The following is a 21397-nucleotide window of genomic DNA, read 5'->3' as shown; positions in this document are numbered from 1 at the left end:
GTCAACAAATGAACTGTTTTGCAGCATCTCCAAAGCAATTTCTTTTGTACGTTTTGAAGAAGTACAATACACATTTCTGTTTTCAATCCATGAACCTTAGAAGGTGTTGATCTTCTTCATGCCTAGGCTTTACTCACTTTACTGACTTTAAAAGTACTATTTCTTTTTTCTACTCCTTTTATGCGTATTCATGAGGGAGCAGTGCTCACTAATTTGAGAGACTTGATCCTTTGAGGGATAAAAAGACTCAAGACTTTTTTTTTCTGTTACCTTATTATTGGCCAGAATGAAGACTATGAAGCACTTTCTAGATAGTCAGCAGCTACCACTTTATTGTTAGAACTTGAAGAAGAGCAGTGGTTTCAAGACAAGAATAAACAATGAACAATTTAAGATTTCAGCACCCCAAAATGGCATCACCATCAAAACAATGAAGACTAAGGACCTCTTCATACAGCTCTTTTGGGCAATGCCATTTCTCTGGCAAAAGGAAAGACGCATGGGGCGGCTTGTGGTGCCCTATGCGCCTTCCCTTATCATGTGGTGGAGATAGGACAAGGTGCATTGGCACCCTGTCCTCATCACATGGGAGAAAGGGCAGCAATGCACATTGCCCCGCTGCCCTTTCTTCCAACATATGGGGAAAAGGAGAGGAAAGTGTGGGTAGCTCCGTTGGAGTTACTCAAAACACACTTTTCTCCCCATGGTAGAGGAATGTGACCAGAGCCTGCTGTGTGTTGTCTGATGGCGCTTGGCAGGCCCCATCCAAACTGCAAATAAAAGTGGCAAAACAGAGCTATTTTGTCCCATGTGAGGAGGTCCTAGGGCCAGTGAATGTACTCCTTTTATTCATCCAAACTTTGAAGGAACTCTCCAAAATACAGAATATAACTTGGGAATAGGCTATAGCACCTTATTTATTTATTTATTTATTTATTTATTTATTTATTTACATCATTTCTATCCCGCCCTTCTCACCTGAAGGGACTCAGGGCGGCTTACAAAATTGGCAGAATTCGAAGCCAATATACAACAATACAAAATAATAAAATATAAGCAATTAAAAACAGATTTAAAATAATACAAAATACTTGAGCCATTCATCCACAAAACCTTGTACATAAACCTTAGTCCAGACCAAGTCGAAGCCAACGAAACTTATTCTTTGAACGCTTGCTCGCATAGCCAGGTCTTCCCTTTCTTTCTAAAACTCAAAAGGGATGGAGCCTGCCGGTTGTCCCTAGGGAGGGAGTTACCTTAGATAACTCATTCACCATCCAGACTAAAACACCTGGTAGAATCACCAAACCAGTGCTGCCAGCACAGCCACCAGCCTCTGTTGCTTCAGGATAGAAAACAGAACACAAAAGATTCATCCCACCCAGCAGATTATCTTTCTGTATTCTTATAGGCAGGTGTGCAAGATGCATCTTGGCCAGTGTGCTCAGATAGGGCAACTAGGACCTCATTTTGGCTAGGTTTTTGAAATCCAGATAGATAGATAGATAGATAGATAGATAGATAGATAGATAGATAGATAGGCGATACTTAATTAAAAGCAGTTGAATATTATTTCCCCTGAATGATATTGTTGAACCTGCCAAAAGTGCAGGCTGAGAGAAATGTGGGAGGTGAATGTTTGTCAGGACCCATGTGCTTGGAACTTCAGAGGCAGGGCATACAACAAAGACAGACTCGCTTTTCCCAGAGGCTTAGAGATAAGGAGAAGAAAAGCAGGTGTATGAGGAGTGATGTCATGGGAGGGATTGAGGCCTTTTAAAGTGGTTTCTGCTGGTACATCTTTTTGTGAGAGTAACATTGTATTCAGGTGAAAAGCTCTTGGTTCTTGGTCTTATGTTTTTGGGAATTCATGTATTCAAGTTTCTAAGTTTCTTCCTGTTTCTAGTTCATGTGTGGCATAGAGTGCCTGCCTTGGATTCATGCTATCATGTTTATGGATATATCTGTGGATTGACTTTTGAGACTTTATCTGAGAGGATTTTGCACTCTTGGAAATAAGTTTTGGAACTTTGATTTTCTTCTTTAGATTTTCTTATTTTTATATACCCTACTCCAAATAAACTTTTACTTAATGAATTATCTGGACAGAGTGGAGCCCCCGATGGCATAGTGGACCAAAGCCTCGTGACTTGAAGGTTGGGTTGCTGACCTGAAGGCTGCCAGGTTCGAATCCCACCCGGGGAGAGTGTGGATGAGCTCCCTCTATCAGCTCCAGCTCCATGCGGGGACATGAGAGAAGCCTCCCACAAGGATGGTAAAAACATCAAAACATCCAGGCGTCCCTGGGCAACATCCTTGCAGGCGGCCAATTGTCTCACTCCAGAAGCGACTCAAATTGCTCCTGACATGAAAAAAAAATCTGGACAGAGTGTGGTTTGTGGTAAAATATGTTTTAGGGCTCTAGTGTAACAGATATCTGGTGCAACAGACAGAAGCAGGACCCCTGCCATACTCCCCCTGCATAGTACAGATTACTCAAATGAGAGGAGTTAGAAACATCAGTCAGCTGACTTGCCAATTCATGGGGAAGAAAACCTGAGTGATTTAGGCTTTAAAATACAGCCTGTCTACCTTGACATCCTTTGGGTGTAATACTTCATTCTTCACTTCTTTATCTCTCAGATAGCATATTAGAGGAGTGAGTGTTGTGATAGGCCCGGGCTGTGGCGCAAGCTGGTGAGCAGCCAGCTGAGACCAATCACTCTGACCAAGAGGTCATGGGTTCGAGGCCAGCTCGGAGCCTGCATTTGTCTTGTCTTTGTTCTATGTCAAGGCATTGAATGTTTGCCTATATGTGTAATGTGATCCCCCCTGAGTCCGTTTCGGGGTGAGAAGGGCGGAATATAAATGCTGTAAATAAATAAATAATAAATAGCAAAGGTGTAAAAAGGACACTGCTTTACTCTTACCTTCTGGATAGTTTGTATTGCCTTGTAAGTAAACATCTTGACTTGGATCAACTGTTAGTCTCCTCTAGAGAAGGGGGCTCACGGAAGCAATCAGAATGTGCAAACACAAATCATGAGTTATGTAGATGCATTGGGCCAATCAATTTTTAGGCTATTTTGAAATTTCTACTCATTACTCTGACTTCATGTGGAGAACTGTAGAAACAATGTACATTGAGAGACTCAGTTTTATTAGGAGAGAATTTAGCATATTGCCCTGAGCACAAAGCAAAAGTAGTAGTTCAGCCATAGTGGTGTCTCAATATGACATGTCGAAGGGTGGAGAATGCTAACAGGAAAAATGGTTAATTTCATTTAATTGGCAGAAAGATAAAGTGCCCACCAAAGTGGGATAAATAATGGAATTAAAGATCCCAGCTGGGAATATTCCACCTGTCATTTTGATACATTGATTGTGGGAAATGATGGATGTACACAGCAAAGGGCTGCAGATGACCACAAAGCCACAACTATCTTCCCCTAAAGGATGCAGTCTGTAATCACAAGAACTAAAAATGTACGCTGATAATGTACCATTGGAAGAACTTGCTTTGTTCAACATGAAATAAACCTACATGCTGATGATCTAGGAATATTACTGAGGAAAATGAATTATTATTATTATTATTATTATTATTATTATTATTATTATTATTATTATTATTATTATTATTACCCTGCTTTATCTCCCCAAAGGTGACTCAAAGTGGCTTGACATAAAAGCATTAGCACAGAATTTAAAATATACAAATATACACAAACAACAGTATAATTCAGTTAAAATCCATCAAAACATATTCAAACCACAGCACCCCTGACTAGATCTTAAACACCTTTATTTTTAAATGCCTGTTTGAATAAAAAGGTTTTAGCTGGAAGGACAGCAAGGTGGGGGCCATTCTGACTTCCCTGGGAAGAAAGGAGTTCCAGAGTCGATGGGCAGCCACTGAGAAAGATGGTCCGCACTCTCTTTCCCACCAACCGAGCTTGAGGTTGAGGTGGGATCGAGAGAAGGCCCTCTCCTGAAGATCTCAGGGCCCAGGCAGGTTCGGACAAGGGGATGCAGTCAGCCAAATAGCCTGGACCAAGAGGTCATGAGTTCAAAGCCAGCTTGTGTCGGAATGAGCGCCCGACCATTAAAAATAGCCCAGCTCAGTGGTTGTCCTAAGCAACCGGAAATATAGTTGCATCTATCAAGTAGGAAAATGTAAGTACCGCTTATGCGGGGAGGCTAATTTACCTAATTTACAACACCATAAAAATCGTCCAGCAGCGTTCAGAAAAGGAATGTGGAAGTAATCCATCAAGGACTCGGTGTCACAGTGGATGATGAAGCAGCAGCTCCCCCGTGGCTGGAATCAAGCATACCCTTATGAAGCCTGGAAGCTGGAAAATGTTAAATTACCTCTGTGTCTTCGTCTCTGTCTCTGTCTCTGTCTGTATGTCTAATGGCATTGAATGTTTGCCATGTATATGTACATTGTGATCCGCCCTGAGTCCCCTTCGGGGTGAGAAGGGCTGAATATAAATACTGTAAATAAATAAATAAATAAATTTCCTTTGATAATTTCGCCTCTTTGTGTCTCTTCCTCTAGGAAATGGGTTTTGCTTCAGTACTTAATTATTTTATGCAATTCATTTTTTCTTGTTTCATAAACTGTATAATTACTGATCAATCTGTTGTGCTTCTTTTCTGTTAATCTTGAGTAATTGCCTGTGTTTATAGATCCATTTTAATTATCTCTATCACTTTTAGTATTCATTGTTCCATTGTTGGTAATTCATTTGATTTCTATTTTTGGGAAAGAATAATTTGTTTTCATTTTTTCCCATTTCAAAGTCTGTCATTCAGAGTAAAATATACTCAGGTTTAAATTGGAAATGTGTATCTATTTTTTATTTTCTCATATATTTCCTTCTAATATCTTTTTGCTTTTTTGCATGTCCGCCACATGTGATAGAAAGTCTCTTCACACTTCCAACATTTGTCTGTTTTGGTAACATTTTGAGAGTTTTTGTGGTGTTAAATACAATTGATACATCATCTTGTACCAGTTTTCTTTCAAATCATACAAATATGTGTATTTTAATTTCTGTTCCACATTTTCCCACTCTTTGAATTTGAATGTGTGCTCTATATTTGCAGCCCATTTGACCATGCAGTCTTTAATCTGTTCTTCCTCTGTTGACCAGTCCAAAAGCTTTTGATACAGTTTCACAATTAATTTCTTTTCTGTAGCCATTTTCTTCCAAAATTTTCTCCATGAATCCGATTATTTTTTTTACTTTATTGTAGCTTTCTCGCATTTGTCCATATTGAAACCAAGATATGTTTCTGTCTATTTGACTAATTTCCTCCTGTGTTTTTAGTATCACATCTCCATTTTGTTTTTTTAACAACTATTTATAAGTGAGCCATTTTTTCTTGTCCCAGTTCTCTTCTGTGTATGGCTCCAATGACCATTTCTTGATTTTCCCACCACCCCAAAGGGCCAACCAGCAACTATGCCTGACAGAATCATGAGCCACTCGGATCCTAGCTATACAGTTTCTGAACCAATCAGGAGCTGGGACAGGTTTCTTGAATAGCTGTCAGATGAAATAAAAGTGTTCTGTATTTGCAATTGCAGTATGTCAGTACGTTGGAGTGCTATCTCCACTGACATCCTCTCTGGCCATTGAGAATAAAACCTCTGTGTTTGCCTTTTACTTCTCTGTGTCTCATTCAGCCTTCTGGAAAGCTAAACACCCCAGGCTCCCTGAACCCATGATTTAGCAGAGCTGAAATTACTCAACACTTTTATATTAAGGAACTTTCCAAAACCAAATTTACTCATATGGTTTTCAAAATATGTAGGCATTATGGGACATCTAGATGGTGGTAATGTTATCTAACCTTTGCTCTTCCAGGCATTTGATACTTCAACTCCCAGAAAACCCAGCCAACTTGGCCAATTTGATGTCCCAAACACTTAGAGGACCTGGTCTGAAATATCTCTATCTCATTCTAGGTCCATTTCATCCAAAATAATGAACATGAAATCAAAATGCTCTAATAAAGTGTCTTCAAGAACAATATTCTCTGTGGGATTTTTTTTTTTTTTTGCTTATCATACCTTCATGTTCCAATTCTCTATTGCATTTTAAATCTTTCGTGACATATTTATCTGTACATAAAATACATTTATATATGTAAAGGGATCTAAGATACTAACTGAGGGTGCATTCTGACACCATGGCTCAATGCTATGCAATCTGGAGAGTTGTAGGTCCTTTCTGCCAAAGAGTGCTGGTGTCTCCCCAAACTACATCACCCAGGATTCCTTAGCATTGAACCACAGCAGTTAAAGTAGAGCCAAACCATACTAATTCTACAGCACCCTGAGAAAGAAGTTGGCATCATAAACGTTCATAGACTTAAGTCTACTTAATCAGATTTATTTATTTTTTCTGAATTATAACACATGTTTCAGTTGTAGCTATTTTCAGCATTGAACCACAGCAGTTAAAGTAGAGTCAAACTGCACAAATTCTACAGCACCCCGAGAAAGCAGTTGGTATCATAAACTTTCATAGACTTAAGTCTACTTCATCAGATTTTTTTTTGAATTATAACACATGTTTCAGTTGTAGCTATTTTCAGTTTTTAAACTACTAATAAAGGTAGTTTAAACTGTTTTTGTAAAACTGAAAGGGGCAAAACCACATCATCAAAACTTAGTATCAAAATTAAAGTAGAAATCCAATTGCCAGCAAATACCGTTCATAAAAAAAACCTCCTTGACTGTTTACAAAACTGCTAGAAGACATTTATAAAAAAAAACTGTTTAAGACACTCATTGTTAACACACAATAACTATGGAATTGTTACATTAAAAATCCCTTTACATTAATAAAAATGGCCTGCTGCCGAAAACAAAATAGGTTTCAAAAGTAATTTCATTAAAATAATTGGACGTGGTAGACATTACTCAAATTTTTGAACAAGTTAATGAGTGAAGAGAAACCATTTCATTTTAATTAATCATTTTCAAGTTCTGCTTTTATGGCTGTAATAAATTTTGGTAAGTCATATAATTAAACTTGTTAAGAGATGAGAAACATTTCTCAGAATGGTCAGCATTCTTCTCATGCTATGCAGCATAAAATGAAGGAATGTACAGGATATAATTTTTGCTAAATAATGACTGTGAAATGAAGCTCAAATGTTTTTAAACTTCTGGTTTTTGTCTTATCTAGGTATTTCCTAAGTCACCCAGTGCAACTCTATACTATGCTTTTGCTGGAAATTGTTCATTCCATAAGGTTCTCTATTATGCATGGTTTTGCATAACCACATCAATATCTGGAACATATATCCTGCAATTCAGGGGTCCTCAAACTTTTTAAGCCAAGGGCCGGTCCACAATCCTTCAGACTGTTGAGGGGCTGGATTATCATTTGAAAAAAATACAAACAAATTCCGATGCACACTGCATATATCTTATTTGTAGTGCAACAACAACAACAACAACAACAACGAAAGAACAATACAATATTTAAAATTAAAACCAATTTTAACCAACATACATTTATCAGGATTTCAATGGGAAGTGTGGTCCTGCTTCTGGCCAATGAGATAGTCAAGTTAATTAGGGTTGTTGTTGTTGTTGTTGTTGTTGTTGTTGTTGTTGTTGTTGTTGTGTGCCTTCAAGTCATTTCAGACTTTGGGCGAGCCTAAATCTAAAATGTCTTTATTATTTATTTACTGCATTTATTTACTACATTTGTATCACACCCTTCTCACCCCAAAGGGGACTCAGAGTGGCTTACAAATTATATGTACATACAATATATATTATTAGCATAGCACAATATTAGCATTATATATTACTATGTTGAACTATACCACTATACTGTAATATTATTAGTAATATTATATGTAATATAGAATATATAATTAATATTATTATATGGTATTATTAGTGTTATATTGTATTACATTATAATATTATTATCAATATTATATGTATATACAATATATTATATTATAAAACGGAGGGCGGGGCCAGGTAAATGACCTCGGAGGGCCGCATCCGGCCCCCAGGCCTTAGTTTGGGGACCCCTGCTGTAATTCTTTACATGCTTTCTGGCAGAAGAAAGTGGACTCCTTTTATATGGATAGAAGAAAAGGGGTGTGTGCATAGTAATAAAGGGAATCAGGTTACATGAATCCCAGCCGGTTGTATTATAGTTGTTTCTCTCTTTCCTTTCAAAAGACATTTAGATTTAACAATGACTTGTTGCCAAACAATTCTAGCTTATCATTTCATTACATACTTTTCTTTGAATACCTCCTAAGGCATATTTCACTTCCTTGTTTCTCAGGCTATAAATCAAAGGATTCAGCATGGGGATAACAATGGTGTAGAACACAGACAAACATTTGTCAACCACATCTTGGGTAGAAGATCCCCCTCTAGACCTGGCCCGGAAATGCAGAATGAGAATGGCTCCATGAAAGATTGCAACAGCAGCCAGGTGGGAGGTGCACGTGGACAAGGCTTTGAGTCTACCTGCAGCTGATCCAATCCCAACAATATTTGTGAGAATATAAACATAAGAAACCAGGACACTCAGAAGTGTTGTTGCTTCTACAAGTCCAGCCACATAAAAGATCAAGAGCTCATTGATGTAGATATCATTACAGGAAAGCGACAAAAGTGCAGTGATGTCACAGTACAAATGATTGATCTCATTTGACTGACAAAATGAGAGTCTGAAGGTGAAGACGGTATGAAGAAGAGAATGCAAAAGCCCCAGAACATATGATCCCACCAGAAGAAGAATACAGAGTCTAGGAGACATAAGGACTTGGTACAATAATGGTTTACAGATCGCCACATAGCGATCATATGCCATGGCAGCCAGGAGAAAACACTCTGTGCTTCCCAGACCTATTACAAAATACATTTGCATAGCACATCCAGTAAAAGAAATTGACTTTTTCTCCGCTAAGAGATTAACTAAAGTCTTACAGGCCACCACAGAAGAAAAGCAGACATCTAATAGAGAGAGGTTGCTAAGAAAGAAGTACATTGGGGTGTGAAGACGTGGACTGACAATGATCAGAGCAATCATTCCAAGATTTGTCACCAAAGTAGTAAGATAGAAAGTTAGGAATACTAGAAAGATGATTATCTGCAGTACACGATTCTTTGTTAAGCCTACAAATACAAATTCATTGATTGGAGTAGTATTGTTTTCTTCTGTCATTGCACACAGACCTTTTGTTTTTCTCAGACCTGAAAAATAAAGAAATGTGGGTCTTCAGGCAAATGCAATGATCTCTTTGTAGCACCAATAGCCAACATAAGGACTATATTTCCACCACCTTTGAAAAAGGGCTCTACTTTACTACAAGGTTAGAAATATTTGTGAAAGATACAGGACAGTTGATATGGTGCAGTGGTGGCACGATGGCCTAATACTTGAGACAACCAGATTCTTCTCCCTATGGAGACATTAAACCAGAGATTCTTTATTTGTGATCTGTGCTCCTCTATGTCACACTGCACAGAAGGAATCCATTATTGGATTTTAGCAGAACCATGAATAGGGGGTAAAAATGGGAGATTTTGGCTGTATCCACATTGAAGAATTATATGTTTTATGCCACATTAACTGCCATAGCTTACTGCAATGGAAATATGTGATCTGCAGTTTTGTGAGATATTTATCCTTCTCTGGTGCTATCACAAACTGTAGATCCCAGGCTTCCCTAGGATGGAGCCATGACAGTAGACGTGGTGTCAAACTGTTATAATTCAGAAACTGTGGCGCAGGCTGGTTAGCAGCCGGCTGCAATAAATCACTCTGACCAAGAGGTCATGAGTTCGAGGCCAGCCCGTGTCGGGGTGAGCACCCGACAATTAAAAATAAAATATAGCCCCTGCTCGTTGCTGACCTAAGCAACCAAAAAATAGTTGCATCTATCAAGTAGGAAATTTAGGTACTACTTATATGTGGGGAGGCAAATTTATGACACCATAAAAATAATCCAGCCGCCGTTGGAATGAGGAAGTTGCCATTGCAGTGGATGATGAAACAGCTGCTCCCCCTATGGCTGGAATCAAGCATACCCTCAGGAAGCTGGAAGCTGGAGAAGGTTGAAATTGCCTCTGCATCTGTCTCTGTCTCTGTTCTATGTTATATGGCATTGAATGTTTGCCTTATATGTGTACAGTGTGATCCGCCCTGAGTCCCCTTCAGGGTGAGAAGGGCGGAATATAAATACTGTAAATAAATAAATGGATGGCCTATCTGGGCTTTTTTGAATGCAGTTTTTGAGGAGTAGTGGTCCCATCACTTTCATCATATTCTCAAACAGGTATGCTATCCAATAACTACTGCATTAAGCTCACCATGTGATCTTGGAGCAGTCACTCTTTAGTGGTCTGTTACACTTAGTTCAGACAGCTATTAGCAGGGGAAATGGGGTGGGAACATATGCATTGCCTTGAAGTGTTTAGAGAAAAGGCAGGAAATAAATGCAGCAAAGAAATGAGGAGCATATAAAAATACCATCTCTTCTCATCTATTAAGATATATCCATACCATGTGCTGAGAAGAACAGCAGAGGATGCTTGTCCCCATATCACTTTCTTCTTCAGCTCCCCCAGTGCATCACTCCAGTCAGAGAAAGAGCCCACAGCTGTCACCATCTCTAGATAACATTCCAACATATCTTGAGGGCATCATGTTAGGAATGATGATTTGATATCTTTTCCTATGCACATAGATGCCTTTGGACATTTCAAGAAAAAAGCAAGATAGGAAGAGGAATCCTGGAGAAGCAGTGATCTCAGCTCTGTCATAGGGGTAGAAATGAAGGGGCATGCTCAAATAGAGCACACCCTCCTTTTCCTTCTTTGAGGAGCTCAGAGGAGTTGTAGCTTCATGGCTTGAAATGCTTTCACACAATCTTCTCTACCAGTAAGCAACAGCAGCACATGTCTCTTTTGCCCATTGAACTCAGTTTACAGCAAGTGAAGTAGGGGCAAAAACTGAAAGTGCAAAGAAAAAAAAACATATTAAAAGCAATTGGAAAAGTGGAATAATGGAGGACTAATCAGACTGCCTCTGACAGACATATCAGAACTTCTGAAGATTATACATATGTAAATCCCATACGACCTTTACAAGATCTACACAACTGTAATGCCACATTGTGCATGTCATGAACAGAATTCTGGCCAAACCCTGCTAGATTGTAATGGAAAGGAGATTACTGTATATACTCGAGTATAAACCTAGTTTTTCAGCCCTTTTTTTAAGACTGAAAAAGCCCCCCTCGGCTTATACTTGGGTGAGGGTCCTGGTTGGCTTATATTTGGGTCAGCTTATACTCGAGAATATATGGTACAGTTATTATTTTTCTCTATTATTATTGGTATTATTACATTTATTATTTTTCTCTATTATTGTTGCTACTATTACATTTATTTTACTCTATTTTTATTATTATTAATAATACATTTATTATTTCACTCTGATATTATTATTATTGCATTTATTATATTACTCTATTTATTATTACATGTATTATTTTCCTGTATTTATTATTATTATTATTACATGTATTATTTTACTCTATTATTATTAAAAGGATACATAAGCACATTTACATTGAAGAAGATGAGAATAATGATTTGATAAGAGTTGGACAGTCTTATCTTAAATTTGAGCTTTATGTAAATATTCAAAAACATTTAACCTACTGATGCCTCAATTAATGTAATTTTATTGGTATCCATTTTTATTTCTGAAATTTACCACCCTCAGCTTATACTGGAGTCAAATGTTTTCCCTGTTTTTTTTTTGTTTTTTTGTTGGTAAAATTAGGTGTCTCGGCTTATATTCGGGTTGGCTTATACTCGAGTATATATGGTAATTTGTAACCAGGGCAGTGGGCGAGGTCAAGTAAGCTATACTGAGAAAACAGGCTCATTGACTAAAACTCAATACTCTTCTAATTTCCCTCCTCTTCCCCATTTTAGGTTAAGCAAATAATACAAATAATGGACTATATATGTTTTTCTTCTGCCCAATCCAGTTGCTATAGCTTACAGTTAGCTCCTCCTTCCTTGGGGAAATCCTTACACATATTTGGGATGATGTAGAGTGGACCGGGGATCATTGCTAATGGGAAAGGATTTCACCATGTAGAACAGAGTAGCTAATGCAGAGTACTGTAGTTGGTCACTCACTCATCATCAAAACAGACAATGAAAGGATAACATTTACATATATTGATATCTATGTCTGCATACTCATATATATGTGTGTGTGTGTGTGTGTATCCAAATTTAGACATCGTTACCTAATTTCAATACAAATATGACCTATTTCATCATAGTGGAGAGTACTACTAACCAGTCAATCAGTCCATTGTCCAGGACTATTACTTTGGATAGGCAATTTCCAGATCCCTCATTTGCTCCTTATGGGTCTTTATCTTTAAATCATATTTGATCTAGTCATCCCTTCAAAAAGATGAAATGGAGAACTACCTTCTGAAAAACAAGATGCATAGATATACTCTAGTGTGGAATGCTGATTAGCCAGGCAGCCGCTGCTCTCTTTTGAGAGCAGCTTGCCGTCTTAAAAAACCCAAGCAATTACTTTAGAAAAATAAAGAAGTTGTCATCAATATTTAAATATATAATCCTTAAGCATACAAATCTGTATGAATAGACAAAGAGATAATAAACAACAAACAAAGGGGTGATTGCCAACAGCATAGCTGAGAATAAGATCCGCTTCAAAATAAATGTGAGCTGCAAAAAGTGGGAAGAATGGAACAACCACATGATGCTTGTTCTTCTCCAAATCCATATGTCCATACTTACTCGTGATGGGAAATGAAATGCCAGATGATCAGAGCAAATCAACATAGAACAAAACTTAATTCTAGAGTGGCAACTGGCAACAATGCTGGTCTGTTGAAGCAAGCAAGGCCCAAGAAGAATCACATAAGAGCAAACACATTTACTAAAGCATTAGTTAACAAATCCACTTCTTCAAAAGTACATGATATTGCTCTAAAACTGTTACAAACATTTATATATCGTCATGCAATTGTTTCCTGGAACACCAGTCACATTTCTCAGGGCTCTGTGTCCTTGGAGGACTTCTCAGCATCCATCATAATCTCTTGGGAAGTGTGCACGCTCAGTGACTCAAAGCCATTATGGTACTGCAGCTTCCCCTTAAGAAACGAGGAAATACTATGTGAAGAAACAAGGAGAAGAGGATAAAGGCTATCACATTTTATTGATTAGCCCATCGGCTGTATCAAAACATTTAGCACATAGACATACATACAACATAGAACCCGCGGTACAAAAGAAGCTAAAATAAACAAGCTGTTAAAAAGATCCCGTGCAGGATTCTGGCCGGCCTTTTTTTTTGGGGGGGGGGGGGGGCATAAAGCTATAATGAAGTTTATTTTGCAAAAAGAAAAAAAAACAGAAAAAGAAAAACAAGAAACCCAGAATTAAAGTAAAATACATGATTGATGAAAGACAGAGGGGAGGTTTAGCTACGCCTGATTTAAAACTATACTTTGAGGTGGCAGCACTATTGTGGGCCACAGATTGGGCAAAACTTGAAAATATTAAAATTTTTGAATCTGAAGGGAATAGACCTGAGATTAGGGTGGCACTCTTATCTCTGGTATGAAAAAAGATAGAAAATAATTTCGTTTTATAAGGTCCTCAATTCTTAAGATATGGGAGAAATATAAAAAAGTTATATGAAAAAACACCATTATGGATATCAACATTAGAGGCCTCCCAAAGAAGAAGAATAGGGTGGGAAAATTGGCTCAAATATAAAGATCTATTAATAATAAAAAATGGGAATTGGGCACTAAAAACACAACAGGAAATGAATAAATTAGATAAAAATATTTCCTGGTTTCAATATTATCGCATAAGGAGGGGTAGATTTGGGCCCATCTTAGTGTTAGTCTCCTCCCAAAATGACAGAAGCATTTGAGTTCTGCATTATGAGATCACCAACATAGATTTCCAAATCGGATCACTGGGTTCTGATTTGTGGTTTCCTCTTCAGTGGGGGGCATATATACATTACCAGCAGCGTGTGATGTTGGAATTGGATCAACATTGCTATTGCACTCTTTTTGGATGGAGGTAGGGCCTAGTACAGACATGTAATGAGGTGGAAACCAGGATCCCTATTCCTCCTTTAACTCTCCCACATTTTGCCCCCGGCTAGGTCTTCCCCGTATATGAATGGAATCCACTAAATGTCAGTTCATCCACTGTCCCTGTTTCTTGGCTAATCTGTACTTAAAAGCCAATATGCTTAATACCACGTTACAGACTAAGAGTGACTGGTACTATTTTATGCAAAAGTAAACTGCCATGCATTGATTGAGCCAGTTGGTTCTTCTACTTCAACATTGTCTTAACTGGCTGGGAGTGGTTCTTTGGGAGTTCATGTAGTGGTTTTTCCCAGGGCTATCTAAAGGTACTATAGATAGAATGTCTGTTCTTCCATCAACTCAGTTTCTAGTAGCATGGGATTAGCTGCTTATCAACACTATGTCAAGTAGGAGTTTAGAGCAGAGATTTCTCTGACAGATTCTAAGGCAGGGAAAGCTTTTCATCTATTATGTGAGATGCCTCCTGTGTGGCCGTGGTGACAGCATACGGTGCTTGCTCTCCCCCTTTGCCATGGATCCCCTCCAGAAATAGATGTGCACAGTGTAATGGGCTAGCAAGCAGCGTATGACGGGCAAATTCACCAATATGATGAGGTCATAAGAGTCCTCAGTGGGCCTCAAATAAGATAGAAAAATATGATAAAATCTAACAACAATACATAACAAATGAGAAGACACAAATATGGTATCATTTAATTTTATGGCTATACATCAGATGTGGAAGAAGCCCAAAGCTGAAATAGAATCATGCTCCTTCAGACCAGATCTTCTGTCTTCCAAAGTGGAGCAAGCTTTCCTTCAAGACTAGCAAAGTTGAAACTGGGATCCAGATGAAGCTCAAGATATTCAGGCACTTTACTTCCAGTGTCAATTAAAATTTTGTTTTTGTGAAAATGTTGCGGGTGAAGGAGAGGGGAATTTGGGGGAGACAATGGGGTTGAATTAATGATGAGTCCACCTGTCATTGCAGAAAAAATGAATAGAAAAACACTGGAGTGGGGTTAATTTATAGACTTTATTGAATCTTGGTAAATCCAACATAAAACCAGAGAAATGATATGTGATAACCTATATATCATCAGATCAACGGTGCCAGGTCTTGCAAGCCAGTTTCACTATGCCATGTATCATGACTCCAAGGAATTGCATGTAAGTTACCTAACCAGCAGTCATAGGAGGGGTTGGTCGGCTTGATAAAAAAAACAAAACCACAATTCTTCCATATGACAAAATCTGTAGTTGTCCAAAATCCCCATTGATTCAAGCCCCACTCCTGAATATTCTTATGATCTTTCTCCTACCACTATCAGGGCTCCATACTCTCCTCCCACATTTTCATCCTGTAACCTACTTTTTCAAAACTTAGAGGAGTGACACTGTTACAAAATCAATACAAAGCTGCAGTTAAAACTGATATAACTGTGAAATTAAAGGTAAACACTTTATTGAACTCCTGTTATTTTTATAGGAATAGATAGATCATCTGTCACTATTCATTTCCAAGAACAACCATGCCATTTCTCCAGAGTTTTAAACAGTAAATTCAAAAATTGATTCAACGAGATTAAATTTCTGGTCCATGAGGTCATGAAGAGTTGGAAGCAACTGAACGAATAAACAACAACAAAGATTAAATTTTGGAAAAATGGGAAATCAATTTACTGCCAACAAATTGGATTTCTTTAATTGATTAAGTTCTTATTACCTAAAGTACTGGCCAAGATCCTGAACCTGCAAGGGAGAAGAAGAATACCCCCTTGACAGTTGCAGTAGTCTGCCTTTACATCCTGAAGAAAGCATCATTCCCAATTAGGAAAACAGAGGATGGGACATCTAGAACAGCAAATGCCCAAAGTTTTGCAAGCAGATGAAACAGAGAAATGTCATTTTCCTAGATCCTTACTGAAGGGGAAGAACACACTAATATGAGTTATTTTAGGCTAACTAAGAAGCGTCTAGTCTGGGAAGATAAGGTAAACATCTACCATTTCATCATATAACTTAAATTCCACTTTGTTCTACACTTAAAATCTGATATTCTGTGGGTCCACTACATTCGTTTTGGTTAAAGTGCAGTTTTTGAGTGTTTTAAACGTGGTGGGTATCAATTTTTCCCCTACGTATCAGGAAGAGGTGAGGAAATTGATTTTTTTTTCAAAACTCCGGATGTTTTGCCAAATTTCGAATGAAGTAGCCCTCGTTGCTCTCAAGTTAGAATCACGCAATTTGTGGGAGGAGAAATTGGGGGAGGAGTCAAAATAATATTTTTTGGGCAATTTCCGGCATTTCCTTTCGCTCCCCAACCAGGAAGGTTTGGTTGTAAGCTACCTCATAATGCTTTTACTTAGCAAAAAAATAAAATAGCCTTTTAGGGTACCCTTTCCCTTCCTTTCATGATTTGTCTGTGCTAGGAGGGCCAGTGCTGTTGCCGTTCCAAATGGGATTCCCTCGCACCCCTTTTCTCTCTTTCCCTCTCTGCTTTTGGGAATTGTGGGAATTGTAGTCCAAAACACCAGCTGAGCCTCTGCTTCTGCTGTTCCAAATAGGATTCTCTCCCACCCCTTCTCTCTCCCTCTCCCTCTTGGCTGTTGGGAATTGTGGGGATTGAAGTACAGTAGAGTCTCACTTATCCAACATAAACAGGCCTGCAGAATGTTGGATAAGTGAAAATGTTGGATAATAAGGAGGGATTAAAGAAAAGCCTATTCAACATCAAATTACGTTATGATTTTACAAATTAAGCACCAAAACACCATGTTTTACAACAAATGGACAGAAAAAGCAGTTCAATACACAGTAATTATTATGTAGTCATTACCGTATTTACTAATTTAGCACCAAAACTTCACAATGTATTGAAAAATTGACTACAAAACATTGACTACTAAAAGGCAAACTGCGTTGGATAATACGGAACGTTGGATAAGCGAATGTTGGATAAGTGAGACTCTACTGTACCAAAAAGCACCGAGAGGGATGGTGGGCGGGGCCAAATGTCTGCAGTGTGTGGAAACCTCTTCATTGAAAAACATACAAGACAACTGAGTACACTAAACAGTGTGATCCCAAGGTAGGGAAAAACTCCTTTTTATTATGGAATGGAGTTAGACTGAACTCTCTTCTTCTGAACACTTCCCAGTGTAATCTGATGAAGTCACTAGTCAGACATGTTAGTTGGATAAAAATTTTCCCAGCACAAATCAAAGTGAACTGGTATCTATATTATACAAGTACTGTAATCAAGGGTCTATTCAGTTCGGATTCTGGTCTATTGGAGTGTGGGACAGAAAAACAGCTCTTTCATTAAGGTTGAATCATTGATTCACCAGCATGGAATTACTGGGGAAGGAGATTTCTTTCTGTGGATCCAGGAAAGGAGCTCCTCCTACCTCCAGCCTGTATCTATATACTGCTTTGGTGCCTCTCCCATTCTTATCTGAGCACTATTGGGAGTGGGACCCCTTTGATTATTTATTTACGGTAGAGTCTCACTGACCCAAGCTTCACTTATCCAAAGTTCTGTATTATCCAAGGCAGTCTGCCTTTTAGTAGTCATTGTTTTTGTAGTAAATGTTGCAATGTTTTGGTGCTAAATTCATAAATACAGTAATTACTACATAACATTAATGTGTATTGAACTGCTTTTTCTGTCAATTTCTTGTAAAACATGATGTTTTGGTGCTTAATTTGTAATATCATAATGTAATTTTATGTTTAATAGGCTTTTTTCTTAATCCTTATTATTCAAGATTTTCGCTTATCCAATGTTCTGCCGACCCGTTTATCTTGGATAAGTGAGACTCTACTGTATTTATGTATTATTTTATTTGCGGTATTTATATACTGCCCTTCTCAACCCCGAAGGGAACTCAGGGCGGTTCACAATGTTGGCAACAATTCAATGCCCTTGATATTTTTTTACTACATAACATTAATGTGTATTGAACTGCTTTTTCTACATAATTACTACATAACATTAATGTGTATTGAAGTGCTTTTTCTGTCAGTTTCATGTACAACATGATGCTTTGGTGCTTAATTTGTAATATCATAATGTAATTTTATGTTTAATAGGCTTTTTTCTTAATCCTTATTATTCAAAATTTTCGCTTATCCAATGTTCTGCCAGCCCGTTTATCTTGGATAAGTGAGACTCTACTGTATTTATGTATTATTTTATTTGCGGTATTTATATACTGCCCTTCTCAACCCCGAAGGGGACTCAGGGCGGTTCACAATGTTGGCAACAATTCAATGCCCTCGATAAAAAAATATAAAACATCAAATTGACAATCCCTTGATAAAACATTAAACATTATTATATCTGAAGCCTTTAGGATGCAATACTAACTTCTGCTCACATATCATTACATCTCCATATGCCATGCAGTTAATATGCCATGCATCTGATACATTACAGCAAAGAACATTTCCCCCTTCTATTAAAGACTAAATCCAGTTGCTAGCCCTTGCTAAAGCAGATTCATCAATGAGATTTATTCACTTATTGATTCAATTGAATGTCAACTAAATCATTGGGGGGGCAGGGATGACATACATAAGAGCAGTGGTATTCTGAAAGATCTATCAGTGTATCAATCATTCATTTTAAAACATGTTATTGTTTTTTAAACAGTCACATTGGTTTCCCTATTCAAAGTTTCATTACATACTCATTTTTTCACACACCTTCCTTTGAATATTTTTGAGAGCATTCTTCACCTCTTTATTTCTCAGGCTATATATCAAGGGATTCAGCATAGGAATGACAATGGTGTAGAACACAGACAGAATTTTGTCACCAACATCTTGGACAGAAAATCCACTGCTAGACTTGGGCCGGAAATGCAGAATGAGAATGGCCCCGTGGAAGATGGTGACCACGGTCAGGTGTGATGTGCAAGTAGAGAAGGCTTTGAGTCTGCCTGAGGCTGAGCTGATCCTCACTATGTTGGCAAGAATATGTGAATAAGAAATGAGGACACTGAGGATGGTAATGACTTCGACAAGCCCGGCCACATAAAAGATCAGGAGTTCATTGATGTAGGTATCAGAAGAAGCAATTGTTAAGAGTGCAGTGATGTCACAGAAGAAATGATTGATCACATTGGATCCAGAGAATGACAGTCTGAAGATGAATATTGTATGAAGCAGAGAATGCAAAAGCCCAAGAAAATATGACACTGCCACCAAAAGAATACAACATCTAGGAGACATGAGGATTGGGTAAAGCAATGGCTTACAGATGGCTACATAGCGATCGTATGCCATGGCAGCCAGAAGAAAACATTCTGTGCTCCCCAGTCCAACAAAAAAGTACATTTGCACTGCACATCCAGTAAAGGAAATGGACTTTTTATTTGCTAGGAAGTTCATCAGTGCTTTTGGAGCAAACACAGAAGAGAAGCATACGTCAAGGAAAGATAGGCTGCTGAGAAAGAAGTACATTGGAGTATGGAGTCGGGGACAGGTCCTTATTAAGCTGATCATTCCTAGATTTTCAACCAATGTAATTACATAAATACCTAGGAATACAAAAAAGAAAATGAACTGCAGTGTAGAATTTCGTGTTAATCCTATAAATATAAACTCCTTGGTTTTTGTGGTGGTGTTTTCTTCAAACATTACATCCAGATTATTTTCCCAGACCTGCAAAACAGCATAGTTTGTTAACTCTACAGTTTCTTTATTCAGTAAACAAGCCATATTTGGAATTCAATGATATCAGCTTAGGGGACGGCTACTAGCTCAAAATCTTGAAAAGTAACTTTTTGGACTACAATTCTCACAATTGCCACAATATGGGCATAGCTGAATGGAGGATTCATATTGAGAGTTATAGTCCAATAAGTCAGTTTTCTGAATTCTAAACTATCTTGTATGGCTATACAAGGGAGTTTGACAGATCTTTAAAGGATAGGACTTTTTGGCTTCCAGAGACATAATCAGAGAAAACCATCAGAGACTTGACAAATACATGCATTATGTTTTTAAGCTTAGATCCTTATCTAATTTGCTTGTCTGTGTAATAATTATTTTATCTTAGTTTGTTTAAAGAAATGTGTTCTTAAATCATACGCCAGGCAAACATTCCATTTGATTGCATTTTACTGCTTACATATTTTGAAAGTCTCAATTTAAATTTTTCAAGTGTTAATTCATTTTACCAAGTTAGTCCCCAAAATGCTGAAAAAACAGAGAAGTTTGTTTAGTTAAAACTGCCACTACACCCAAATGAGACATTGTGGATACTGTCAGGCCTGTAGCGAGGGGTTTTTTCAGGTTTTTCAGGTAAAAAAAAAATCTGGTTTACTCATGAATTTTAACTGGTTAACCAAATCCCCATGCTAAGTCTATGAGACGTAAAACATTAAGAGTCCCTCCAGGCAATATCTCAAGCAGATATTGATAGCTCTGAACCCGGGGGGCGGGTGGGTCAGGGGTTCAATCCCCCCCCCCAAATTTTCAAAACCCCTCCCGAAATTTTTTTCTGGCTACGGCCCTGGATACTGTAGTATATGCTTCATAATTTACCAACCCCCCCTCCAAATCCAAGTCCAAATAATTGCAGAGTTAAGATGTAACTGGTCAACAGTATACAAAAAAAGAAAACAAAAGGGAGGGGTGAAGATTTGATCTAATCAATATTGTCTTTTCATAATCCTTACCTAAAGTTCAGGCTGCAAGAGAATAAAGGGGATTTACAAGTCATAATTGTGCAAACCTTCAAGAGATGGTCCAGTGAGCAGCTAATCTTAGGATCAAATCTCATGATACTTGAAAAATAATAAATATATAAGAAAGAGCTATCAGCTTGTCCTGTGAGTCACTTCCACTGCTCTTCAATAGCTACTAAGCTCTATCTGAGTGCCTGGCCATTACTTATCACATCTGTTATGAGAGAGGGGGGGATTGATCCAAATCAGATCTGATCCACCTGTGGAGACTGCCCAAAAGCCCTTGGACACCCCTGACTTTCAAGCAAACTCTGGAGTATCCCATGACTTTGCCTAAAGTGGAGCAAAGTTAGATTAAAACAACCCAAAAATATCCTGGAGTACTCACCAGAAGTTATTGTGCATTGTGAAGAATCTGGCAATTGTGCATTTGTGGTGAGGCCAAGTATTTTGGTCTGTGTAGACAGGTCCTAGATCTCTGAGCTATCAAGAAGAAATCACCTTGTTATGTCCATTACATG

The 21397-nt window shown here is 38.0% G+C and overlaps 2 protein-coding genes across 2 annotated transcripts; both read right to left on the bottom strand.

Moving 5' to 3' along the window:
- Window positions 1–6357: 6357 nt before the first annotated feature.
- On the bottom strand, window positions 6358–11006 carry LOC100552637 (olfactory receptor 5T17). The gene is made up of 2 exons (XM_003215023.4): window positions 10566–11006; window positions 6358–9253 (listed from the first exon to the last, which is right to left on the bottom strand). The coding sequence occupies exon 2, from the start codon at window positions 9222–9224 to the stop codon at window positions 8265–8267; it is 960 nt and encodes a 319-aa protein (XP_003215071.1). The 5' UTR covers window positions 9225–9253; window positions 10566–11006; the 3' UTR covers window positions 6358–8264.
- Window positions 11007–18470: 7464 nt separating this feature from the next.
- LOC100552440 (olfactory receptor 5AR1) lies at window positions 18471–20612 on the bottom strand. The gene has a single exon (XM_016994480.2). It carries the CDS (start codon window positions 19903–19905, stop codon window positions 18865–18867), a length of 1041 nt encoding a protein of 346 aa, XP_016849969.2. The 5' UTR covers window positions 19906–20612; the 3' UTR covers window positions 18471–18864.
- Between the last annotated feature and the right edge of the window lie 785 nt (window positions 20613–21397).

The sequence above is a fragment of the Anolis carolinensis genome, chromosome 1, assembly GCF_035594765.1.
Source record: "Anolis carolinensis isolate JA03-04 chromosome 1, rAnoCar3.1.pri, whole genome shotgun sequence".
NCBI classification, from domain to species: Eukaryota; Metazoa; Chordata; class Lepidosauria; order Squamata; family Dactyloidae; genus Anolis; species Anolis carolinensis.
This window is presented reverse-complemented; position numbering and strand designations above follow the sequence as displayed.